General features: G+C 38.4%; 3 protein-coding genes and 1 long non-coding RNA gene across 5 annotated transcripts; 3 read left to right on the plus strand and 1 right to left on the minus strand.

Moving 5' to 3' along the window:
- Nucleotides 1–143: 143 nt before the first annotated feature.
- Tbh (tyramine beta hydroxylase) lies at nt 144–8,182 on the minus strand. Of its 2 annotated transcripts, XM_076376498.1 has the most exons (11): nt 8,017–8,182; nt 2,706–2,816; nt 2,485–2,638; nt 2,238–2,384; nt 1,931–2,178; nt 1,717–1,870; nt 1,370–1,633; nt 1,073–1,303; nt 874–1,002; nt 638–812; nt 144–528 (listed from the first exon to the last, which is right to left on the minus strand). In XM_076376498.1, the coding sequence occupies exons 3-11, from the start codon at nt 2,626–2,628 to the stop codon at nt 383–385; spliced, it is 1,638 nt and encodes a 545-aa protein (XP_076232613.1). In that variant the 5' UTR covers nt 2,629–2,638; nt 2,706–2,816; nt 8,017–8,182; the 3' UTR covers nt 144–382. The 2 variants fall into 2 exon arrangements, with proteins under 2 accessions (XP_076232613.1, XP_076232611.1); XM_076376496.1 differs by lacking the exon at nt 8,017–8,182 and having other exon boundaries at nt 2,706–3,021.
- Nucleotides 7,283–9,217, plus strand: LOC143178069 (uncharacterized). The gene is made up of 3 exons (XR_013001715.1): nt 7,283–7,547; nt 8,637–9,024; nt 9,171–9,217. It is a non-coding gene; the product is annotated as an uncharacterized LOC143178069 (long non-coding RNA).
- Nucleotides 9,218–9,941: 724 nt separating this feature from the next.
- Nucleotides 9,942–13,394, plus strand: Lama (phospholipase B domain containing lamina ancestor). Its single transcript, XM_076376499.1, has 6 exons — nt 9,942–10,082; nt 11,070–11,219; nt 11,301–11,547; nt 11,635–11,882; nt 12,108–12,348; nt 12,516–13,394. Exons 1-6 carry the CDS (start codon nt 9,973–9,975, stop codon nt 13,164–13,166), a joined length of 1,647 nt encoding a protein of 548 aa, XP_076232614.1. The 5' UTR covers nt 9,942–9,972; the 3' UTR covers nt 13,167–13,394.
- A 7,643-nt stretch (nt 13,395–21,037) lies between these two features.
- On the plus strand, nt 21,038–26,105 carry LOC143178035 (uncharacterized). Its single transcript, XM_076376449.1, has 16 exons — nt 21,038–21,342; nt 21,577–21,797; nt 21,859–22,313; nt 22,391–22,453; nt 22,528–22,657; nt 22,732–22,884; nt 23,011–23,138; nt 23,210–23,364; nt 23,433–23,747; nt 23,828–24,022; nt 24,093–24,242; nt 24,332–24,442; nt 24,517–24,720; nt 24,797–25,610; nt 25,693–25,902; nt 25,980–26,105. The coding sequence occupies exons 1-15, from the start codon at nt 21,259–21,261 to the stop codon at nt 25,860–25,862; spliced, it is 3,348 nt and encodes a 1,115-aa protein (XP_076232564.1). The 5' UTR covers nt 21,038–21,258; the 3' UTR covers nt 25,863–25,902; nt 25,980–26,105.
- Nucleotides 26,106–26,114: the final 9 nt, after the last annotated feature.

A 26,114-nucleotide genomic window follows, 5' to 3' on the forward strand; every position in this document is an offset into this window, starting at 1 on the left:
CCCCGAGCAAGACACTGTACTGCCAAAAGACCCCCTCAAACATATAAATATACCGGAAGTTTATAAACTTTTATACCAGAAATATGTATAGTCACCCCTCAGGGGTACTTTTTTTTCTGTAGAAAGCATTTTAAGTTGAAGCATTTTCTGTATTGTAATCAGAGAACTTTTGTTTTATTTTAGAGAACTGTATTCTTGTCAGGTAATCTTGAAAGAATATAGATAATAAAAAAGAGAAGATAGATCAAAACAAGTGTTGAGTAATATGCAACTATAATTAAGTTTTCTACAGTTCACTAACTTCCAAATCTAATCTCACTCTGCAGATATAAAGTTTCATTTCATTAGTATTCCTGAAAATAAATTATACGAAAAAAAATACTTAAGCGTAATTTAACATTTCTTGTTTCAAAGATAAGTCTGGGCAATTTCTAGCAGGCGGAGATATGGGAAGCCTCACTGGGGTCGCTCCTATATTATCCCAGAGTCCAGGTAATCGAGATCCATCAGAGCCATTGCATTGCATTCCTAATTAAAAATATAATTAGCTTCATACCACATCCCAATTTTAAATAAAATTTCATTCTTGTTTCAAATAATATTTTTTAGATACTAATCCATTAAAAGATTGAAAAACCTAATGGAGCTGCCTCGTAGAGATCATGAAGCGCTTGCACCCGAACCTTGGTCCATTCTATACTCTTATAATTCGATGAAATCCCTTTTTCGATACTGGTTGGTTGATTTTCCCATTCTCTCATGTACCGGAAGTAGGTTCTCAAGGCATCGTCACTTATAGCACTCTTACATACCTACAAAATATTTTATCTTCCCATAAAAAAAGTTTCCCACAAGATACGACCATGACCATACCTCTAACCGAGCATTAGGATAGTAGTGAATATAATTCACACACATTTCATCAGAAATGGCAAAGCCACCAAGAGTAATGTTTTCCCTGGTCATCGTATTATACGTGCAAGTGGTTATCAGAGAATCACCCTGCAATTAATCGATAGTAGAAAAGTGTAATATTAAAAAAGACAAAATATAAAAAAAAGATAGTCTTTACAGGTAAGATGGCAACATGTTTCGGTAAAAGTCGAATTTCCTGAAAATGAGTGGAGTAATGATTGTCGTAATTTAGTGGAGGCAATTCCTCGCCATCTCTGATGTGACGAGTGATGACTTTCGTGCCTGTCAGATGAGTGTGAAGCTGCGATGCAAAGATGTGAATGCCATATTGAGGGAGGCCCACTCCTGTGCACTCTTGAATACAGTGTCCCGATAAAGTAAAGGCTTCCTAGGAAAATAATCGATTTCATTAAAAGCACACATCCTTCACGACTATATTTTATTAATTCATTACTTGTTGCGGAGGAATTGCCATTTTGTCAGTATATTCCAATCCCAACTCGATCACCCCAGCGTCATACTTGCGGAGGCTTTTTGTCAAGATGAAACGAATTCCTGAAGAGTCGATGTTTCCATCCTGAAGTTCAGGATTATTATAGTGCACTTCCAGCATGATGTGGGGATTGAAATTCTCTCCACCAATGGAGAGGCCAGCTTCCTCAGGGTAAACGAAGGCATCTGCTCCCATTGCCCAGGCTGCTAGAACTTTCTTGCATATCTAGGAGTGTAATAAAAGATTTAAATACGAGGGAGGAGTTCAGACTAAAATTATTTCAAATAAAAATAAAAAATCTAGCGCACTTGGGTCTTCTCTGGCCTCTCAGCTGCATCACAGGGGCCATTATACAGAGGGATCTCTATATCTACTGGTCCAGCACAGTGGAAGACCTCCATGTGGTGAACCAGGTGCTCGTTTCCTGACTGAATAGCTGGACCAAACTGGAGGATGTGGTGTCTATAAACGAAGAACGAATTATCATACATATCAATTACAGTGGTTGCTGTTGTTACTCACTTCTGAGATAAAATGGGCGGTAGCTTCTGAACACGACACCAATAAGTGGTTTCCTTATTGGGTACCTTCACCCTATCAGCCAGCACTTCCAAATGCCACGAATCAGATGGAAACTTTGGCTTCTTGTGGAGTACCCTGATTAACTCTGCTCGCGACATACCAGAGGCTTTTGCATCTGAAATCTGCAGACCAGCCAAGGAAGACAGTGGACCGAGACCCTTCAGCCACACCAAGTGGGTGGTGCCTCTCTGCAAAAGTCCATATTGTAGAAAATGAAGATAAGAAAACGTTAGCTAATTCTATGCACCTCCATAATATAATCATTTTCGTCGCAGGTATCGAATTTTCTAGAGAACGTAAACTTTGTTACGTTTCCTCTTCTTCTCCAGGCGAAGTTCTCGCAATCCTGTTGCAAGTCCAGGTTGATTTTTCCTTCTTCGTCTGCCCACGCATCCTGGAATACGAAATTGATGTTACACAGGGCGTTTCAAAAGTCTCAGAATATTCTCCTTTATTTTGATAATTGAAGCAACATATATGTGCATGATCGATACCTGCAATTGTACTTGACGATGCCAGTCGACCCATAAGATACAATAATCAGCGGGTCTCAGTTCTCCGTAATCTGAGAAACCAATAGCGAACCAGGTGTTATCGGTGCCTACGTGATGGACTTCCGCGACGATCGACTCGCTCATGAAATCAACCCTGAAAGATGTTTACCTCTCAGGAAACCACTTGTAGACACTTTATTGCGTTATTTCTCAAAATATACCTCCAATGGAATGTAGCCTCTGAACCAAGGGGAATTGTGTGGACACCAATTTTGTCTGAACTTTCCTCTGTATGTTGTCGATGACTGTGCCACGACAAACAGGAACCTTCACTTAGAATTTTAAGCAAAATCAGTGGAAACACTTTCGAGAACATTTTAGACGACAGAAGCAACAATTATGTAATTCAAAAATGATCTAGTCCCGCCTTTAAATCGATAGGCGATCGTAGGATTTATTTGAAGGAGATTTGTTAACTTTGCTGCCTTTGACTGACACCAGGAGCTTTTGCTGTCTATACAGACATCATTAGGAAGTTTGAACCTCTCGTCTTAGATCTCTACTGCGAGGATCAGGACGATAAGAAAGGACAAAGATTCGTATGGAGGCGCTTTGCCGCCGAGCCCTTGCGGCGCGCCGACGTAGGAGAGCTTTGGAAAACGGCGCGAAACGAGGAGAGGGGAAACAAATTCAAGAGTAATCAGAAAAGCTCAGCTTCGAGGAGAATTCAATTATTCCTAATTCCATACATTTACTACTAATTTCGATTACTTAACGACTGATTAATTTTTCCAAGCTAATTCAAACGATCTTCTCGTCCAGTTGCTTTCTAATTCCTAATCATCGGCTAAAAATCAAATTACAGAGTTATCAGCTTCCAATAAGGGAAGATCGCTTCGATTAACACGGTGAACCTGACAATACCATTTAAGAGTTTGTATAGGCTTTCTTATCAAAATTTTTGGAAGGTACACAATGTTCGGAATCAGATGATCAGTTTAATTACAATGATAACATCGTCTAGAATCGATTGTATTAATATGAAATGCGTCAATGTTTTCACACGACATAAAGTCGTGGCAGATCGGAGTTTCTCACGATATTTGCAAAGTCAGGTGAATATTATGCCCTCACGAACAGAGGAATTGAAGGAAAAAAATGCCAAAGCTTCGAGAAATGTCTTGATGATCGAATACCAGAGCTGGCATATTGCATTCCTTTTTAGGACGCGTGCCTTTCGCATCTCGACCGCAATCAAGAAATTCCGCCCTCTTTATTGCAAGGGCATAATTTTCGCGAAAGCCTTTATACTTAATAAGCCATGGGGATAAGACACATGACAAAGAATTTTGAAATATCGATTTTTACCGCCCACACTCTGTATTCTAAAATCTGAACCTGTAAAAAATCTAAAATCTAAACCTTGTGAATTTGCAATATCTTAAAAATTGCAAAAATGTTGTATACGCGCAACTGCACCAAGAATAAATATTGGTAGTTACCTTAATTCAATTTTCTTAAGCTAGGATACTATGCTGCGCATACTAAATGAGCGTAAAAGGGTCAATACAAAAGGTCCAATATGTCAATGGTCTCAAATTCCTAGTCAGCTTAGCCCATAGACTATAGCCATTAATTTAGTGCTAAGACTTCCCAGAAAGAGACTTCATAGAAGAGGCGGCGCAGTTCATTGTGCAGCAGACCCTTCTGAGAGAAGGGAAGAATTATGCAAGCTTCGTCTCCTTGGATCAATGAATGCGTCGATCCCTTTCGCGGTCAGGGGCGGTCGTGTGAAGTACCATGGCCAGGTTACTCTCACGGAATCACAAACGTGCCGCCAACAGGTAGACGGTCTTGTTCGAAGACCTTGTCTTTCTGCCGCAAAGAATTTAGCGATTAAGTGTCTGGCGCACAAAGTAATTTATAAACTATTCTCTTTGACCTGAGAAAGAGATCTAATTGCTTTGGTAATTATAGTCTTTAACGAACTAAAAAGTCTCACATTATATTTTTGTAATAGGAAAGGTCGCCTCTGATCTCCAAGATATTCTCAGTTCAGAAACCTAGTTCAAGTTGCGGATGTAACGCAGTATACGTTATAACTTTTCTTTTCTTGTCTTCGCGTTACCTACAGATTGTGCAACATTGCGAAATATTAATCCACTGTTTTGGAACAGTATTTCGATGGTAAACCGACCGATTCTCTTCGCTGCATTTTCTACAGTCTTTATTGCAACATTTGCTGCAAGTCTCCGGTTTCCCTATTAATCGGTTCATCGACGGAGGTTGCTGAAAAAAAAGCTTCTAGAAGCTGACGAGGCTGGATTGACTTTAATTGAAAATTTTAATCGCCACAGGCATCTAGCTTCTCCGATTATGTAATTGCATCGCCGCCGACTGATAGGAAATGTTTTCATAGGCGCCACCGTGTAAACCAGCGATTCATTGATGATCGCGTGCCTTATCTACTTATCGAGGTTCGCGAAACATCGTAGTTTCCATGTTGCACAAGCTGAGATAACGAACTTTATCATCTTCTATAGGCAAACAAGTTCATGGTATCCTATCTTTCAAATTTTCAAATACTCAAATATTCAAATTTTCAAATATTCAAATTTTCAAATATTCAAATTTTCAAATATTCAAAATTTCAAATATTCAAAATTTCAAATATTCAAAATTTCAAATATTCAAAATTTCAAATATTCAAAATTTCAAATATTCAAAATTTCAAATATTCAAAATTTCAAATATTCAAATTTTCAAATATTCAAATTTTCAAATATTCAAATTTTCAAATATTCAAATTTTCAAATATTCAAATTTTCAAATATTCAAATTTTCAAATATTCAAATTTTCAAATATTCAAATATTAAAATTTTCAAATATTCAAATTTTCAAATATTCAAATTTTCAAATATTCAAATTTTCAAATACTTCCTCTAATAATACTGAAATAGAAATATTGTATCTCAAGTAGATAATACGATTCTAGTGATTCTTAATCGTTCTTCGACAGAAATCGAAGCAAAAATGGAAAAAAGAAAAGTTTCAAGTAAATTTGATCGACGATCGCCCAGTGTGCCTGATAAGCTCAAACGGGCGAGCTTCTTACAATGATAACAGCGCGGATAGGGTTTCGCAAGTCGAAGGTCGAGCATGGCTTCGAAATGAGAAAAGGTTGTCGACTTCTTGCACGCGTGTTACTGATCAGATTAAGCGTCTCGAGTGTTCTTAGTCTTTCCAGATTATTCTGTCTGAATCCTCTAGGCGATGCACCAAATTCTTCCGCGAGCAACAGAAATTTACCGAAAAGAAGTCTATCAGGGCACGATCTATATAATCAAATGTTAGATCTTTCGAGATTTCACACCTGCAACGAGTGCTTGCAACCTTTGAGAGAGAAAGAATAGTTGCCAGGGACTTTGAGATAACAATTCTGCAACAAAGTCATGCTTACGTCAGCGGAAGAAGAAACTCTGATAAGAGGAATCAGAAATAAGGTACAACGAACGATACTTCAGTCCTAAATTTTAGGAAAGTTGTCTCTCTTGACAATTTCTCTAAGTAAACCGTACGTCCGCCAGTCATAGCAGGGAGCGGCAAAAATTTTCAATTAGATTCAATTAGGACTCATTAAGGTCCCCTGACGAGCCTCGTCTCTCCGATGAACTGCATCTCGAGCAACCAATTGGCCCTGGCTCTTTGTCCTGTCATTGCAATCGATCTGCAGATCAGAAAACAGTCGTACAATACCCCTCACAACAAGATCACAATTCCTAACAAGAGCCTACAGCAAAGCAGAGCAATTCTCTTCTCGAAAAACTTCAGCCTGTCCCCTCAGCTCCCAAAATCTACATTATCCCTCTCCGTTCTACGTCCCTCAAACCCGTTCTCCCAGCCCCCTGAGTCGAACCAGTCCCTCTCTCGATTCACCCTCCACTTGCATTCTAGTCCTCTGGCCAATGGCTCCGCAATGGTCCCCTCTTCGAGCCTGTCCCGCCGTGTACAGGGCTGCTCCAAATGCTCCAATTTTCCTCTGGGTTCGCGGGGCCCAGCGAAGTTTCAGAATAGCCCAGAGGGTTCGGGGAGTGTACCCGTTCCTCTCGTGGCTAAATTGATAAAGGAGCGTGGCGCGTGTGCGGGGCGACGCGGCGAGACGGCTCGCCAGTGCGGCGGACGCACAATAAAGGCCGTCGACGTCGGTTTGCGCGCGCGCTCTCGAGTGGAAAGGGAACGTGGGACTCGTCACTGTGCGTGGCCGTGGTGTCGGCAGTCGGCAAGCAGCGAGTGCTCACGCTTGGACATCGCTGTCAGAGCACCTGGTCCACACGTCGATCCGCGACAGCAAACACGCACAGCCAAAGGAATGTAATCTCCGTACGAATGACCGATCATCTTCTGCCCGTGTACGACGCGCTCCAATTTTCGCTCTCCATTGTCCACGGTGAGTAGCAGCGAAGGGGACAGACCGAGGAATTTCAGTCAGATTTCACTGTGCCAGTGAACTGCGTGGCCTTTGGGCAGGCCGATCCAGGGTTCGGTGTCTGACCAGTTAGGGGTTCACACAGTGGGTTGCTTCAGGATGGGTTCGGGTTGGTCACAGTGGAGGATAGAGTAAAGGGTTTAAGACGGTGAACTTGGTGTCGGTTGATAAGGGGTCGGCGACCGAGTCGAGTGCAACACGTGGTGAATCAGCTAGTTTCTGTTTCAGCTAACGTCGAGACATGTTTATTGGATTCGGTCTGAGTCAGTGCGATTTTAGCCAGGGCGATGGCTCTGGAAATCACAGAATCAGAAGTGGATGGCTCAGAATCTGATCGATAGATTTCGGTTTTGGAGTAGGGTTGGTAGGTGCACGTGTTGCTATGACCATGACCACGTGATTGCATCTCATTTGGCGCTCTTTTCACGTGCCTTCTTCGAGTGGACAGGTAATGCCAGAGGAGGCGTGGAGTTATCGGGTCTTGCGACTGGTAGATAGTGTTCTAGGCGAGGTTCCATTGGGTAGAAGCTTTCTCGAGGTTTTCGAGGAATTGTGATTAACATCCCTTGTTATAGGGTAGGGATCAGGTTCATTTCACCCCTTCGGCATACTAACTTTAGAAAAATGGTGTTCCTAACTTTGTGAATTTTTTATGTATTGTATATATAATTTGAGAGGCCTCTGAGGAGCTTAATTAATAATTTAAGCTAACTATTCAAACTTCTCTTCATAAGTATAGCAATCATTTGACTAATGTAATTCAAATCTATGACAGTGATACGATGCAAATTTTTTCAGCTGCAGCTCACTTTGATTTATAGTCTAACATTAGACATAGCAGAGTAGTAATTAAATTTTAATTTATAAGCAAACGCAACGTTTGTAATTGCTAATTACACACCTCTTATCATTTTTCATTAACACTAGAATACCACTACTTATCGCGCAATTTATGTTTCCATACTGTTACGAAATAAGGAAAGGGGGGAGAAAAATTTTCCTCTATACGATTAATTCGAGCGTCTGATTAAAATATTACGCGTACTTTATGCATTTAGATCAGAGCAGACTTGTTTCTAAGATGGCACACCCAATTGTTTGGAAAAATTCCCAGTAGTTTCCGGTTTTACTAGTACGTTCTTGCGAATTGATCCTTACATCACGATTACAACTCGTGTCAAGTGCTAATCGTTAGTTAATAAACATGGGCTCGTAAAAAGTGCTATTATTTCCCTGTCGACAATTCACTTACGTTTCGGCTGGTAATGCTTTCCTAGAACTATAAATTGCAAAATGTCAATTATTTAAAATACCACTGACTCATGCAATGATTGTATATGGCTAACAGAGCGGCTCTAACAATGCTTCTATTATCACAGCTGCGAGAGTAAATAATTGCATTGCTTATTTACCATTCAACACACTTGTCCATCATAGATTTCTTCAAAGAAATGCAATCTACTTTTCGAGGGAAAGTCTCAGCTTATTTATAATCCTGATTTCATCTAGATTTTTTTACTTTACTATTCGCTAGATGAACCCCACAACTCTTGAAAGCGACTCTCACGTCTACGCGATTTTATTTTAGGCGCCTCTGCAATATATCGTATGAAATATTTACGTACATGTAATATAGTTCAGAAATTTATATGACTACTTTCCTAGTTGTTACCTATCTGAGAAGTGCCGCATGGTTACGTAATTCGACATGGATAAACGATTTCATCGAGTGAATGATAATTAAACATATCTAATTGCAAATATCGACGATGCAAATGGGGGATGAGCAGACCTTAACTTTCCTGGTTGAGTCACAAGTTCCTAATTGCTTCCTCGAGTTTTGTCACCGTCTCGAGGCCGCCGTCACCGAATCAAATTGCCACAACGATCAAAATTGCATCGTATGAAACACTTACATACACAAGGCAATTGTCAGATTCTAATTTTTATGTCCTACGACTGCTACTAGCAAGACATGAATAAAACTTGAGAAGAAAGATGAATTTTACCCACTCATAAAAACGAGCTCTTAACGGAATAAGAATTTAGTGAGGTAAATGTTAATTCAAAGCAATTAAAAAACAGCTACCAATTTTTACAAGCTTCCAGAACACAAAACTGCAAAAAAAATCGTGTCAAGTTCCTATCTAGCGAGTTTCGTGAAATGCCTTCGATATTAATAGCAACGTCGTGTCATAGGTTCACAGATTAGCCCACGTGTGTAATCAGCAGTGCCAAATACCGCGTGTCCATCGAGAATTCGGCCTTAACCTTCGTTTTATGCTCGCGTTCCGTCTAGATCACGGCCTAGAAAGTATCTCACGGGCAAGGTGCTGAGTATATTCGGTGTAACACGATCGAACTCGATTTTTTCATAGATACGATCACGATCGACGCTGTCCTTGGTTGCATCGATGATTCAATACACGCGTAACTTGCGATCATTTGCAAGAATCGATCGCCACGCGATGGACAAGGTTCAAGCACAAGTGGAGCGAAACCTTCGAGGATCTCCGTGTAGCTCCAGCTCCAATTCTCTAATGCTACTTGTACCATATTCAAATATTAATCAGAGTATGAAATTTTGTAAATTGTTAGAGATTGTTTATCTGTACCACTTTCCAGTCTACGTATCATTATCTTAAAATTCCTCCGATATCTCTGTTTCTAAGGAAGAACGATATAAATCATGTGTCTGTTTCTAAGATATCAGAATCTACTTAAAGTTTCAGAAATCAGCGCTGTATACCTTCATGCTCCTCTAATGCAGACTACTATAGTATCTTAAAATCGAGATCAAGATGATCGAGTCCATTAATGATCTTGTTTTTCTCATTTCAGTGATCACGGGATAAGCGCGTATCATCGGCTGCTTACAAAAGCGCCCGAAGAGGCCGAAGACCAGGCTTCTGTAATCGATGGGTTGAGAACGCGAAATTCGTGCTTTTCAGCTTCCTTTTTTCTTTTCTTGTAACCGAGGTGCACCGCTTACCGATGAGCCATGCTGAAGGTAGTAGGAGCCTCCTGGCTGCAGACACGCATCTCCACTTACATTCTCGTCGCCGTTGCCTTACTAGGGATCGGCGCCATCATTCTCGGCGAGTTTGGACAGTAAGTTCATTCACTTATTTTTCACGAAATCTTCCTGCTATGCTCGCGATGACTCAGCGAAACTTGCAAGTGGCACCCTAGTGGCACCCTAGTGGCACCCTAGTGGCACCCTAGTGGCACCCTAATGGCACCCTAGTAGCACCCTAGTAGCACCCTAGTAGCACCCTAGTAGCACCCTAGTAGCACCCTAGTAGCACCCTAGTAGCACCCTAGTAGCACCCTAGTAGCACCCTAGTAGCACCCTAGTAGCACCCTAGTAGCACCCTAGTAGCACCCTAGTAGCACCCTAGTACTCTTCCCTTCACCTCTGCAACATAAACTTTAAAGTCTAACTTGCTTGAGCCTTCTTAGTTTCCTCCTAGCCCAGAGACACGAATCTCGTTTCTTCTCGATAACATTTGAAGCGTGACACGTGTGCAACGCGTGCGCTACCTGCAGTAGTAGCATCAGCATTTTAGAGGTAACGAAAGCTGGATGAGATGCAGACCGGTTCGCGCGGTTCGAGTATCGAGTTTCGCACGTTTGTCGTCTCGAGTTCGCGCCGAAGGTTTAAGTGTCCGACGAGTAGGTCGACGCCACATCAGGTCTGAAGGTGGCAAGCACTTCCAAGCGATCGACATCCTTTATCATGCGCTCACGCGTGTGCAGAACGCATAAAGCGTGACACGGTTTCGTCGAAGAGATAAATGCTAGCTTGTTTTCTCTCGCGAACGTGTCGATCATCGATGTTTACTCCACTTATTATCGGTCGCGCGTGCGAAACGCGTTGAACACTTTGCAAGCGAACACTTGTTATGAGGAATTAAATTGTTTGTCTCTCGATTTCAGGCCACCTTGGAGCTAAATTACCTCATATAGTTTTGATGTTAAGTTCCTTTTAAAACAGAAATGCCAAGTTCCTTCCTGATGTCTCGATTGAAAAAAATGAAATAGAGTAGACACACGTTTTTATAAGCAAGCTTGATTTCTTTTTCTATTTATTGACAGTGTTGAGCAAGATGGCACTTATTCAGCAACCGTAATATGGAACCGCAAAGGAGGATACCGCATTGACTTTTGGGGCCAAGGCAATGATTTAACTGTGGTGCCTATGCACGCAGCCCGAGCTTACTATAAAACTGGAATTTTCGAACAGGGGTAAGACACAACCTCCAATTACTAATGCAACCCCTCACCGAAGCACAGCAAAATGAAGTAACCAATGCCTTAACATTACAGATGGTCATACATTGAAATAGAAACATCATCAAAGTATCCCGACACAGTGCAAGCCTACGCCGCTGGCCTTCTAGAAGGCAGCCTCACTTGGCAATTGATTCATCATCATTGGTACAACACAATCAGGCCTCAATGTGAAGAAAAGGCCGCAGAGTGTCGAAAGTTAACGCGGTATCTCCGAGACAACACTGCCGTTATCCGCAAACGCGCTGAACTGCTGGAATCCACGGATCCTTTTTGGCATATGGTACGAAAGAATGAAATTTTGCTCACGATACATGAGAAATATCAAATACCAAGTTTGTACGAATCGTATATGAATTGTTCTACCCAGGTACGACTCTTTTACGCTCAACTAGACGGTCTAGAAGCGGGTTGGAAATTCGCAGTACGTCGAAGTCGAGTGTCCGTGTCATTGGAGTCTGACGACTTCCTCTGGCTCGCCCTGGCTTCCGATATACCAGGTTTCCAACGAGTCTTAGACATCGCAGACATCCCAATAAATTCTATGATCTATTTCAAATCGATCCCCAGGGCGAGCATGGAACCTCTGGTCGCGATTGGTCACAACACAGCAGCACCGTGAGTAAACCTTCTCCACTAAAAATCTATCACATTTGATCTGATGATTGTGCTCACATCGACTGATAAAACTTTGTTTCTTAGCGGCAAGGATGGCTTCGATAAACGTGGGTACAATGGAAGGATCAGTAAATGATTACTCGACAAAAGTAGACTAGAAATAAGTTGAAAAAATATTGCCATGAAAAATATTGCTGCTAACATGCTTTCTCATTTGATTTTTAGGTACACACACATGCTAAGACTCCTGAAAAGATACACGTTCGGCTATCACACAGGACCAGGATTGAAAACTGCTCCATCGATCCCCGGTCGATCGATCGTGATGTCATCCTATCCTGGAGCACTATCATCCAGGGACGAGTTTTACTTAATTCGTGGAGACAATCGCGAGCTGGTTGTTACTGGGACGTCTTTGCTAGCAACCAATCAGAGCGAATGGAGCTTTCTGCACCCGAAAGATCATGTAAGTTTATAGATTACTAGGTACCTAAGCAGAGTTTCTCAAAGTAGGTACATAGTATTAAGAATGACTCGTGACGAATGTAACTTCTAACTTCCCACAAATAAATATCTACCCTTCGCGAAATCACTACTCAACAAAGACTCCATTTCTGACGTGACATATCACAGGTGATGCTATCCGTGAGATTAATGGTGGCGAATCGCTTGGCAAGCAGCGGCCAATCTTGGTTCGAGACGATGTCTCATCAGAACGGCGGAGCCTCTGCTTCGCAGTGGATCGCTTTCGAGCCTCGTTCTACGACCATGTTATTGGTGGAGCAATTACCAAGCGTCAGCGTCGCGATGAATTACACGGAGGAATTTAAGAAGTCTGGTTACGCGTGCTACGTCGGTGCGTCGAACTTCGAGAACGTCAACGAGATCGTACAACCTGCCAAGAAGGATCTGAACGAGTGGAGGATGCGTTTAGCGCGATTGCAAGAGAACGTCACTACATTCGAGCTGTTCCGAGATATGATGCGTGGATGCAGCCAGGGAGATTGTACAGCCAGAAATCAAAATTATCAAAATGATCCATTGAGGGAATTGACTTATCGCGGAGATCTGGAAGACGACCCTTTACCCTATGGTATTGTAGACACGAAAATTTTGGCTATCGATGAAGACGGTTTCGAAATGTTTGAGGCTGTTTCGGGACCAGCATCGTCGCAATCGCGGACACCTTTTAAATGGTCCGAAACATTCCCTAATATTTCGCATGTAGGCCACCCTGACACTTTTCATTTCGGGAGTGTCAGTCCTAGATGGGTTTGGACTTAATTATTAATGTCAATTAACCGTACTTAGAGAATCGTACTTACGTTAGTAGAATTTATAATAGAACCTCTAACAGATCTCCAAGTCAATTCTTAGTGAATCTTACGTACTTTTTTAAAAGCAATTTTTAATATTTCTAACATGACAATATTTACACTTTTCGTTTCGATAGCTGGCTCATATGTTAGCCACCTTGTGGTGACATTTTATGAAATAAAGGAGAAAATATAATTCTTTGTTTTAATTCGTCTAAGCTACCTCGATTTTTCTGGAATAAAATTCATTAATTATGCAGCCATTGGCTCGTATTATTTGCTGCATAATTATTAATTGTATGCAGCTACGATTAGTAATTATGTAGCTAAATAATAACGATTTCCCAGGTCCCACCACGAGGAGGTTGCTGCAAATGGAGACCCGCCCTAATCGCCGGTCCCATCCACCCTCCTTTTATAGAAAACAAATGACTTTTTTGTACATCCTTGTGATAACAAATTACAAAAATATTTCAAGTAGTCATTAAATATCAAGTAGTTCAATAGCACAAGGATGTTTCTCTAAACTGAACTTGCCCGGAAGGAATTAAGACTAAATTACGTAGAATATGTTTTCAGCTGAAGAAGTATTTACACAATGTAAATACATCTTTAGTTAAAAAAATATTCCACGTATGATTACTTAAACCTATAAGTAGGTACTTATGCAGTACCTTAGTCTTATCGACTACGCCTTATAATTACTTAAATCTAGGTTTCGCAGCGCCTTAGTCTTGTCGACCATGGCAGTAGGTACGTAACGCAGTACCTTATAGTCTTATCGACTATGCCTTATGTCTAATTACTTATCAATAACGCACATGCCTTATATCTACCTACTTATCAATAACGCAGATGCCTTATATCTACCTACTTATCAATAACGCAGATGCCTTATATCTACCTATTTATCGCTTACGCACATGCCTTATATCTACCTACTTATCGCTTACGCTCACACCTTATATCTACCTACTTATCGCTTACGCTCACACCTTATATCTACCTACTTATCGCTTGTACCTAATTATTTATAACCAATTGAACCCCCAAAAACGAAACTTTCCACCAAAGCAGAAAGAACCTAACAACAGCAGAGAAAATCTGAAAAGATCAGAACAAGCCATCGTTGAGAAGAAAATCTTCATCTTCATCTTGATCTTCATCTTCATCTTCACAGCAACTCTGCAACACAATCTGAAACATAAAAAACTGAGAGACATTAGTAATGGATTCAGAACCGGTTATGGTTTTCCTATACTGAAAAGATCCAACTTCCAAAATCCTTTGTATTTCCTTCATATCGATATACATAGTATCTTTTCCTTTGGATCTTTCACATTTTACCTCAGATTTTTCCAACTTTTTTTATTATTGCAGCAGACCTATACGTTTCCAATGAATGTTCCTAAATAGCCTGTAACAGAAACTTGTTTAATAGATTAGTATTCAAAAATAAAAAAAATAAAAATAAAGACCTGAAAAGAAAATATGTTAGCACACCCTACCAATATATTTTTTTTTTTCAAGACTTTTTATGTGATAAAATAAACATTTCGACAAGTGAAAACTACTTTGTATATTTATAATATTCTTTCAATATCGATTTCTAGTATTTCTTTTTTCATAAAAATTTTTAACACTCAAATCGAGGTAATCAATTTCGAATCAAATATTTTGCGATCATTTGCAAGTACAAAGATATGTAGAAGTATCTCACAATCAGTGCTAAGTCAGAAAGAAGGAAAGATTTAGAACTACTACGCCATAGTCAAATTTTACATTTAGTTGATTTATTTTTCAATTCTATTTACAAATCTATGCAATTTCCATATATTCTGTCTTCATTTTCTTAATAATTCAATAAAAATTCGATTCCAATAAAAAAAGTGACTACCTTCACAAAACATCAAATTTCATTTAGACATTCTTTTAAATGAAAATTTTTCTATTTCTCAACGTACTCAATTATCGCAAGTGAACTTTAATTAATACAAAGAAATTCTAAAAATTCATAAAAATATACATTCTACTCTTATGTATATATTTTTTCTTAAAAATCAGAATTTTCTAATCGAAAAATGTCTTGAAAAAAATGAACAATTCTTTATGATATAAGCAAGAAGGAAAATATTGTTTAGTGGTATTTCCATTGACAAACGTTCCACATGGAAGTGGGAAAAGAAAGGGTACCCCCCAAATTCCCCAAAAATGTCCAGCAGCCAGAAGGGCTACCGAACATCCACTCCAAATTCCAGCGTCAGGGATGGATCCTCTTCAGAGCACTTACACTTTTCATTTACACTTTTTATATGCACTTTTTATATGCATTTTTTATATGCACTTTTGCACTTACACTTTCACTTTTCCACATCTTCCTGCAGAAGATAGCAACCAGCTTTCGGTTGCAAGGGAACCACAGCAGCCTCTTCTCAATGGCTACTGTGATTCCAGGTGGGTCCTTCATGGACCTCGTTTTGGGCTTTTTTAATTATCGCAACACTATTGCAAACGCGATCATTTATTCGCAACACTATTGCAAACGCGATCATTTATTCGCAACACTATTGCAAACGCGATCATTTATTCGCAACACTATTGCAAACGCGATCATTTATTCGCAACACTATTTCCAAAAAAACTAATATTCAAAAAAGACTAATATTCAAAAAAGACTAATATTCAAAAAAGACTAATATTCAAAAAAGACTAATATTCAAAAAAGACTAATATTCAAAAAAGACTAATATTCAAAAAAGACTAATATTCAAAATCGCGATTTGCCCAACTTTGTGCTCCCTCGTTGGGCCAGCTTAAGGCGGCCATGGCAACTTAATACTAACAAACTAATATGAGCATAGTGACAAAGTAGTAACAGGAATGACTCCCCATTGGAGGATAGACATCCTCGAATGGCGAGCCATTAGTAGTTTCCCAATTCTTGCAGGGACTCTTCGTCTTCTTTCTTCGGGTACTCTACCCTGATGATCTCTTACTTAACTCTAGGCCCGAGATCCCCCACCGCATTGAGGACGAACGAATCCCCAAGCTAGGGTAAAGCACGAGAACACGACCAGCAATTGCAAGGAAGTCTAATACTCCCAAGAAATTTCTGTTCATGAACGCGTGCTGAATCTCGGGCGCAACGTTCGACCTATGACTTCCGCGACCGCGGCTCAGCGACCCTAGTGCAATGTCGCTGAATTTGAAGAGCAGAGAAGCAAAGCTGAAGCAATGGTATTGCTACCATCGCACCAGCTTCAGCTCTCTACACCCCAAATGGATCAACGTTTCGACCTGTCCTTCCGACCGCGGCTCAGCGACCCTAGTGCAATGTCGCTGAATTTGAGGAGCCAAGAGGAACACCGAAGCAATAGTATCGCTACTACTGCTCCAGCTACACCCTTATCTCCCCAAATGGATCAACGTTCGACCTATCCTTCCGATCGCGGCTCAGCGACCCTAGTGCAATGTCGCTGAATTTGAAGAGCCAAGAGCAAAACCGAGTCGATAGTATTGCTACTATCAGACCAGCTGATACTCTTAACACCCCAAATGGATTTCGCCCCAGAAACTGGGGCACGTTCGACCTGTCCTTCCGACCGCGGCTCAGCGACCCTAGTGCAATGTCGCTGAATTTGAGGGGCAACAAGCAAAACCGAGGCAATGGCATGCTCCAGAGCGCCAGCTTCACTATTACCACCTCAAATGGATCACCCCGGAACAAGCCACCACGCGAAAACGCGCCTACCCGACCAGAGACTGTGGTGACTTGCCCAGCCCTACCTACTTATATCTAACAGGCACACCAAAAGGTAAGCTACCTACCTATCTCTTGATGTGATCTTCTGTTTAAGAAAATGGCAAAAATACAAGCACACCAATTCGCGCCCTCCCCCCACCCCCCACGTCCCTTTCACTCCACGGTTCTCACACAAGACACTCGGGCGCAAGAGCCTAAACTAGGGAGGACGTCCCGGGACGCCTCCGACACCCGAGGTCAGCGCATCACAAGCACACTCTAAGTACGTACCATTTTTTCCTGAAATCGGCCGGCAAAGGATAGTGACCATTGCGTATTAGATAAATTCAGATGAAAAGCAAAGAGTTGTGTGTAGGGTTGATACAGTGAGTGATGATTACATACTGTGTATGTTATCATCATTTTTCTTCACATATTCCAGACAACATTCGTAGGAATACGTGGGTGTAAGTAAGCTACTTTGTTAAGAACCGACGCAATTCCACTTCCTAACCACACAAGCACACCAAGTGGAAAGTACGTCGTGCACGATACACTAACGCAATGCCAGCCGCTGAATTTTGGTTAGGGTCTTACGACTAGGTCATCGTGCCCCATCGCCTCCACCCACCCAAGTAGCACCTGGGCACGTGAGTGGATCGAAGGCGACAGGTACGGGATTGGTACCTGAAAATCCTGAGCTAGAAAAATGATTAGAGAAGCTAAAGATTGAATATCTTTCAGTTTCAATGCAAGTGACTCGACTTTATCAATATTCTATGGGGAAGGGATATTTTTCTTATTATTTTTGTATCGTCTTGATAAAGACAATACCCCTACCTAGCCACTGAATTCAATAAAATGACTCTACTTGAAATTCAGTTTAGCAAAAAAAGACTATTCTTTATTGCAATCAAGAACTCTATATTGAAAATTTCAAAAGTTCATTCGAATGTGAGTAATTCCATTATCAAGTAAAGTTTCTAAAAAAAAAAGAGGAGAAACTTGTTGTTCAAGCTTGTTACTTGACAATGGAATTCCCCACGGGGTGCCTTCTTGTACATAAAATGAAATATGCTTTTCTCTCGCACGAGTGAATCTTAATGATAAGAAAAGATAGTTTGATATTTCTTTCATAAATTCAATTACTTAGTACATGTGCATTCAGTATATATGTATGTATAATATATGTGCAGTTTATGATGCATTTATCAATGCATTTGAGTAAGAACAAAATATATGTAATCAATATAATAATATAGTAATATTACTATATTAAATACATATGTATAAAATTGAAATCTAATTAATAGTAAATATATATTCTATTCATTTCAAAGACTTTTCATTTATGGATACTAATAAATCTACGTTAACAGGTTTCTTATAATGCAAGAAACTATTTATCTCATTGAAAAACGCGGCGTACAAGAAGAGCCTAGCCTGAGCTGATAAATAATACGTTACTACTCACGAGTATAAAACTATACCCGCGGTCACTATGCTCGCAACAAAATAAATACAACCAGTCACCCGTGCCGCTTCGGACGTTTAACGTCCTACGACATGATTGAGTGACCAGAGGAACCATAAATGTGTCCTACCTTGAACACCCACGGAATGAAGGCAGCTCGACGAATTACCCAGGGGGTGTCTGCTGGGCCTGGAATAAAAGAAATAGCAAACATTATAAAATCTGCTTAAACATGATCAAAGTTGTAAGATCAATTCATACTCTAATCTCTGAACTTTAATTTCCAATTTCTAAGTTCTATATCAAAGCTTAGGAAAGTAAAACAGTAATACTTACATAATTCTTCTCGTTCCGGCGCCCGAATTCGCGAACTCGGGAACTCTGGAGCTCTTCAAGTGACTCTACATTTTACCGATTTATCGACACTACTTTCGCGACGAGAACTCAGCCGGCGAACAACACTGACTCTACTATCGCGTCATTAGAGTCTTGAGACTCTGAAAACTCATTCACTATATGCGAATAAACACTGACTCTACTACGCGTCATCAGAGCCCCGGGACTCTGGAATTCATACTGCGCGAAATATCTGCTGCGTCTGGAATAAAAGAAATAACAAATATTAAAAGATCTGCTTGAAAATTTAAAGTTGCAAGCTGTGTTATTTATACTTTGATCTCTAAATTTCAATTCCCAATTTCTAAAAGTTTAGTAAAGTAAAACAATACTTACATAATTCTTCTCGTTCCGGCGCCCGAATTCGCGAACTCAGGAACTCTGGAGCTCTTCAAGTGACTCTACATTTTACCGATTTATCGACACTACTTTCGCGACGAGAACTCAGCCGGCGAACAACACTGACTCTACTATCGCGTCATTAGAGTCTTGAGACTCTGGAAACTCATTCACTGTATGCGAACAAACACTGACTCTACTTTGACTTGCTACAAAAAAGCTGAAAGAAACGGGTTGGTGGGGAAGGTACAGAATATTTGTCAAGGAAATACTGCCCTACTGTGGACTCTACTGTTTAGTGTTTGTTTTACTAACTTGTTCTCTATATATGAAAATAGAATAATCTCAATATTAATAATATAATAGATACAACTTTAAAATTTATGTATAGCAAGAACTTTCGTAGCAATGAATACTTGAAAATGACTCCAAATTTTTATAAACTTTAGAATTCATTGCAAAAATCAAAGTTCGTTAACTAATTATATTTCAGTAACATACTACTGATAAACTAGACAATACTTCATATTAAATATTGAAATGATTAAATTATGTTCGAATAATATTATTAATTGAGTGATCTCGATTGAAAATTCAATAAAATGTGCCACCATATTGAGTGCATCACACAAATCGAAAGCAAAAAGTTTACTTTAATCTTTTCTCGATTCCTCTTAGCGCTGACCGTATAGAAAATCACATATCTTACACAAAACAAGAGCCAATTCAATAAGAAAAATCAATAAAAATATAAAATGTCACCTCTGTTTACCACAAAATTCAAAACTTTACCAATCCTTCGTAATTACGTTTAAACTTTTCCAGAGTGTCATGGCGTCTATAAAGCGCCCTCTTAGATTCAATTTCACTCTCGAATCTGTAACAGAACGATAAGAACTAAATCACAATTGAATTTCAAAAAAATATTCAATAATGATACCGCAGTAATACTCAAGGAACAAATAAGTCACGAAAAATAGTAACCTAATTAGTAGAAACACGAAAATACCAACAGAAAATGAAGCAAAAAGTCGCGAAAAATTGTTGCAAGTTTCACACAAAATTAGATGAATTTTTAGAAAGAATATATTAATATTAGGAAGAAGAAGCACTAGAGAACACACGAGAGTACACTCAGTTATGATTGAGGACAGTTGAAAGTCAAGAAAGTAACGTAGACCCACCTCAAGACACAAGGACTGACACGTCTTGTCACTTTGAGATTCACGAAATGAATGACTGACGCTTCCCCCCAACATCACCACTTCGCGGGTTGCCGCGGGGGGCGCCAGGTGGGGGAATCTCCACTGAAACCCAGACCCCCTCCCAAAAATATACCTGACCAAACGCTGTTTCCTTGAAATTTTTAATGTTGATACTTCTACTCGAAATCGAATATGCGCAGAAATATAGATTATTGTAAGCAAAAAATTTTACGACAGCTTTCGGGGTAACAGAACCATAAATTATTAACATACCTGACAAATTTTCTACCAGAATTTTCGAAATTTTGAAAGATGACTTCGTGCAACAAAAACAGCAAACGCGGGAATGGGTAAAAACGTAAAACATTTTCCAAGAAATGGCTATTGGGGGCGCTGGTAAAAGCGCCATTGCCAACTTTCTACGAATAGCTCGAGATTTTTTTTGCTGGCGATTTTTTCCCCCTTCAATGCCTAGAAATAATTGTTCGACTTAAATTTCTGTTTATGTATGGTTCAGAGAATCAGAAAATATGCGTATTTAATAGATATCTTGCATAAATTATTTGCATTAGAAATTTCGATTTGAATGACCAACAAGTTGTTGGTGCTACCATCTGAAAATATTTCTGGAAGTAATATGAGGAAACATTTGACATGTAATTTGCTGGTAAAGCATGGCAAAGTCGAATGTGCATCGCATGAAATCACGTTTTGAATATTGCACGGCAGTGTGTAATTAATGAGATCTGATAATTTGTCAGTAAAATATAAGTTTTGAGATGATTATGTAATGTTGATGTTATGAAGTTACTGTTCCCCTTTCTTTCATTTGTCTGTCGATTTCCGGCTATGGGATTACTTTAGTTCTACTGCGAAATATAGACAAATTATTTCATTGTCAATCATGGAAATTGATGATCAAGGCGATCAAGAACATGATGATGAAAAGTCTAACATCAATGAGATTAGTGAAAATTTCTCGGAAAAGGTTAAGCTTCTACCAACTGAGAATTTTTCCTTGTTTATTTCTGTTTTCAATACTTTATAAAATATTTTGAAATTATGATCACTGAAATTATTTTTAATACATTTCCTTGCCCCAAATTATTTATTTTGAATAAAGTACAAGAAATATTAATGTGTCTTTTTACTTATCATTATTTTTTTATATATAGGATTCTTATGTTATTTGTTTCACTGTAATTAAGAAAAATGATTGCAGGTTTTGTCTGTGAGAAGCGAAGAAAGTATTCTTCGACAAGCATCAAAAGAAATCACAGATATTGTGAATCAATCTGAAAAAGCATTTGAACATTTAAGTGCTGATAAACATGTTACAGCTAATTGTTCAAAGCAATCAGAATTAGAGAAACAAGTTTTGACTGGAGAGATTACACCATTTCAAGCAATTGCTAAACAGTCTGGCTCATTAGAAACCAAAGGGTATTTTTGATTTTTTATACAAACAAGTAAAATAATATTTTAAATGTATGTTTCTTTTTAGGGTATCTAATAAATCATCACAATTGCTTGATCTTGAAAAATATCTTCAACAACAAGCTGCTCTTGCCAAGCAAAGAAAAGAGTTAAAACAGAAAAAGTTATCTGATAGTGGAGATCAAGTGGTCCCACTAAAAAAGTCAAAGCTATCAAATACTAATACCAAAGAATGTAAAACTATAGAAAAAACAAAGCTTAAACAAAACAAAAAAAAATCAATTTTGAAAACTGAAAAATCTAAGAATCTCAATGAAAACAATGATATTATTTGTGAAACAGAGAGTACACGATCTGATCAAGTTAATGATTTTATTAAAGGGAGCAGGCATCTCAAGAACACATTGACTTTAAAAGACAATACTAGAGAATCAGCTGAGAGAATAGATAATGTAGAATCTGTAGATAAAACAAATGATTCTGGAAGTGAATATGTTCCAAGTGATGAACAAGCTGACTCAGGTAAATATAATGAATGCAACTCTATCCTTATTAACATTTTGAAAATATTATCTCCGTATTTTTTAAAATTTATGTAGAAGATGAAGAGACATCATCTAAAAAGAAAAAGTCTGCTACAAAATCTACACATATAAAAAAAGGTAGATGTGAAATACTCTTAAAAGTTATCACACAATACACTATTTGAATCATTAATGTATTATATCCATTATAGTATTGGATGATGGAGATGAAGAGATATACAGGCAAAGGGTTGAGGAAAGTGACTATTCAAAGAATAAAGCATTACATAAAATAGATAATTTGTTTAAAATTCCTCAATCAATTTGGAAAAGATTATACAAGTACTGATAAAATAACATCAAAAATTTTTTATTCCACCGTTTCTGGACGATCTAATAAACTATTTTTTTTCCAGATATCAAAGAGTATCTGTACAATGGCTTTGGGAATTGCACTGCCGCAATTTAGGAGGTTTATTAGGGGATGAAATGGGACTAGGAAAAACTGTTCAAGTAATTGCTTTTCTAGCAGGCTTGGATTGCAGTGAATTACTTTCTGATGGAGGAAGGTAAAAATTATCTCTCATAGACAATTTTTATTGTTCCAGCATTTATTTACATGTGTATTTTTCATAGAGTATAAAAATATAGTCAAACTCACGATACTTTAACATAAAGTATATTCTTATTACCAGATTTAGAGGATTGGGACCAACCATCATTGTTTGCCCAGCTACATTGATGCAACAGTGGGTGAAGCACTTCCACGAATGGTGGCCCATTTTAAGAATAGTTGTCTTACACCAATCTGGAACTTACAGTGGTGAGTCAAACAACATATTCGAAAATATAATCATAGCACTTCGGTATTTTTAGCGATGAATGCTTTTTTAGGTGATTTAGAATACTTAATACATTCCTTAAAGCCAGGTGGCATATTGATCACCTCTTACTCAGGCATGCTCAAACATAAAGATTTACTTGTGTCCACACAGTGGCATTATGTAATCCTTGACGAAGGTCACAAAATAAGGAATCCGCAAGCGAAGGTAGTGTGCCAGTAAAGTAATTATTCGTAATTAGAAAACTGTATAATTAAAAAAAAGGTTCTTTCCAGGTCAGTAAAGCAGTAAAAGAGTTCTCGACACCACACCGTCTTTTATTGACTGGTAGTCCAATGCAGAATTCTTTGAAAGAACTCTGGTCCCTCTTTGACTTCATTCTACCAGGTAAATTGGGTACATTGCCTGCATTTTTAGAACACTGTGCAAGCCCTATAACTCGTGGCGGATATGCAAACGCTTCCCCTCTGCAGGAAGCAACAGCACTTCATGTTGCCACGATGCTTAGGGATGCTATTACACCGTATATGCTCAGAAGAACAAAGAACGATGTTCAACATCATGTTAGCTTACCAGAAAAAAATGAACAGGTTTGCAATATGTCACGTTAATTTTGTACAGAATTTTATTGTCTTTTTTTGAGCTTCTAACAAAATCATTCACACTGTAGGTCTTATTCTGTAGTTTAACAGACGAACAGAAAAAGTTATATAAGAAATATTTAATATCGGAGGATGTCTCCTTCGTTTTACACGAGAAAAAAAATATGGAAAGCGGAAGATACAGAGCACGTCTTCTGATAGCATTATCATCGCTTAGAAAAATAAGCAACCATCCTGATTTGTTTTTATATACAAACCCAATAGTAAGATTTTAGTCTTTTTTATCATTCGGGTATTATAATGTTTATTGTATTTAATTAAACTCGTATTTAGGATTCTGACGAAGAAATTGACACGTCAGACGAATCATTAAAGAATTTTGGCTATTGGAAACGTTCTGGGAAGATGATAGTAGTTCGATCTCTTCTTAAAATTTGGAAAAAACAAGAGCACAGAGTATTACTGTTTACTCAAGGAAGACAAGTACGACTGATAAATACTTAATATTTCATTTCGGAATTATGTAAAAAAGATGTTTCTTGGAAGACAATTAATACAAATTTTATTTACAGATGATGCATATTTTGGAATCTTTAGTGCAAAGCGAGGAATATTCTTATTTGAGAATGGATGGAACTACCCCTATGGGACAGCGACACGAAACTATCACCTTGTTTAATAATGTACATAATTCGAGGATTAAAATATTTTTTGTATGTTCAATAAAAATGCGAAAACGGATTTTATTTTTTTACAGGATCCTTCGTATTTTGTATTTTTGTTAACAACACGTGTTGGAGGATTAGGAGTGAATTTAACTGGAGCAGATCGAGTTGTTATTTATGATCCAGATTGGAATCCAGCAACTGATGCTCAAGCCAGGGAGCGTGCATGGAGAATTGGGCAAAATAAAAGTGTCACTATCTACAGGCTTATCACTGCTGGTACTATAGAGGAAAAGGTAAAGTTTTTACCTTTTAAAGCAATATTAATGAATGTAGTTTTTGTAGTTTATAAATTGATTACTTTAATTTTAGATATACCACAGACAAATATTTAAATTACTTCTTTCAAATAAAGTTTTGGAAGATCCGCGTCAACGTAGACTATTCAAAACTTCAGATCTGGTTGAACTTTTTAATTTCAATGAATCTATTGATGGACATTCCAGTGAATCTGATCAATTATTCCGAGAATCCAAATTAACGCCAATAACAGCAAAATTTTCATCGAGTAAGATAGAAAAAATGCGAAAACTGGCAATGGAACTTAGTAAAAATATAAGCAAAAGTGTTTCAGGTTCTGCGTCTACAACGCAGAATGTATCTCTTCCTGAAAATGATTGTGCTTCCAGTCATAATACTGACCAACGCGTGAATGCAACAAACAAAGACAGCTTACAGAAGACTGAGACTGAAGTTCCTTCACACGAAAAAAATGAAAATACAGTTATTTTTGAGGTAGAAAAAAATAGCGAAGAAAGTAGCATAGGAGAAAAAGAAATCTCAAAAAATATCGAATGTGCTGCGAAAAGTAATTCTCAAAGTACAAATAATACAACTGAAGATAAGGATAAAAATTCCGTAAATATTGATACTAAAATAAATACGGATAAAATAAATGAAACGAGTTCGTCTATCGCGACTGAAAGTACTGTACCAAAAGTAAACAAAACGAGTCGTAAGCATAAGCGAAAAAAAAGTTCTGAATTGGAAGATTCGCCCTCTGCCATTTTCGAAGGAGAACGAGTTTCTCATTTAATTGGGCGACGTCTTGGACGATCTGAACCCGATAAACCCACGTCAGCTGAAGATGATCAGTATGTCTTAGAAAAACTGTTTGCTAAAGCGAGTAAATATCTTTTTACTTATATGTGTTACTACACTTGCATATTTTTTAATAATCATGAACTACATAAAATGCTTGCTTTTAGCTGTGACTTCCGCTTTCCAACACGAAACAGTATTATCGAATTCAGGGTGTAATTCAGATGACAAGAATTTAATGCAACGAGTAGCACGAGAAACAGCGCAAGAAAACATGAATAGTATTCGCAAGTCTCGTAAGTGGTGTTGGAAACCTACATGGGATACAGTATCCTGAAGAAACGACTGATTTATGTTTATGCACTATGTACATATAGGTAATAACGATATAAATTCCATATAAATTATTTATTAAAAAATAAATTGCTTTATTGTATGATTTTTAACTTTTTAGTTAATACAAACGAAGTCACGATACTTTATGTTGATGTAAGCTGGATTTGCAAAAGAACATTTTTTCATACTGTATATAATAATGCAAGTTCGAACATGTTAATAATATTATTAATTTTTATATGCGAAAGATAAC

This window comes from Calliopsis andreniformis, chromosome 4, assembly GCF_051401765.1.
Source record: "Calliopsis andreniformis isolate RMS-2024a chromosome 4, iyCalAndr_principal, whole genome shotgun sequence".
NCBI classification, from domain to species: Eukaryota; Metazoa; Arthropoda; class Insecta; order Hymenoptera; family Andrenidae; genus Calliopsis; species Calliopsis andreniformis.

Excerpts from the sequence above, each read along its gene's own strand:
- Lama (XM_076376499.1), top strand. The coding sequence starts at position 9,973 with ATGCTGAAGGTAGTAGGAGCCTCCTGGCTGCAGACACGCATCTCCACT. Across the intron at positions 10,083-11,069 it reads ATTCTCGGCGAGTTTGGACA|TGTTGAGCAAGATGGCACTT; the intron begins GTAAGTTCATTC and ends ATTTATTGACAG. Across the intron at positions 11,548-11,634 it reads CGGATCCTTTTTGGCATATG|GTACGACTCTTTTACGCTCA; the intron begins GTACGAAAGAAT and ends TGTTCTACCCAG.
- LOC143178035 (XM_076376449.1), top strand. The coding sequence starts at position 21,259 with ATGGAAATTGATGATCAAGGCGATCAAGAACATGATGATGAAAAGTCT. Across the intron at positions 22,314-22,390 it reads TGATGAACAAGCTGACTCAG|AAGATGAAGAGACATCATCT; the intron begins GTAAATATAATG and ends AAATTTATGTAG. Across the intron at positions 24,721-24,796 it reads CTGGTACTATAGAGGAAAAG|ATATACCACAGACAAATATT; the intron begins GTAAAGTTTTTA and ends CTTTAATTTTAG.
- Tbh (XM_076376496.1), bottom strand. The coding sequence starts at position 2,860 with ATGTTCTCGAAAGTGTTTCCACTGATTTTGCTTAAAATTCTAAGTGAA. Across the intron at positions 2,385-2,484 it reads ATCGTCAAGTACAATTGCAG|GATGCGTGGGCAGACGAAGA; the intron begins GTATCGATCATG and ends TTCGTATTCCAG. Across the intron at positions 1,304-1,369 it reads TGGCAATTCCTCCGCAACAA|GAAGCCTTTACTTTATCGGG; the intron begins GTAATGAATTAA and ends TTATTTTCCTAG.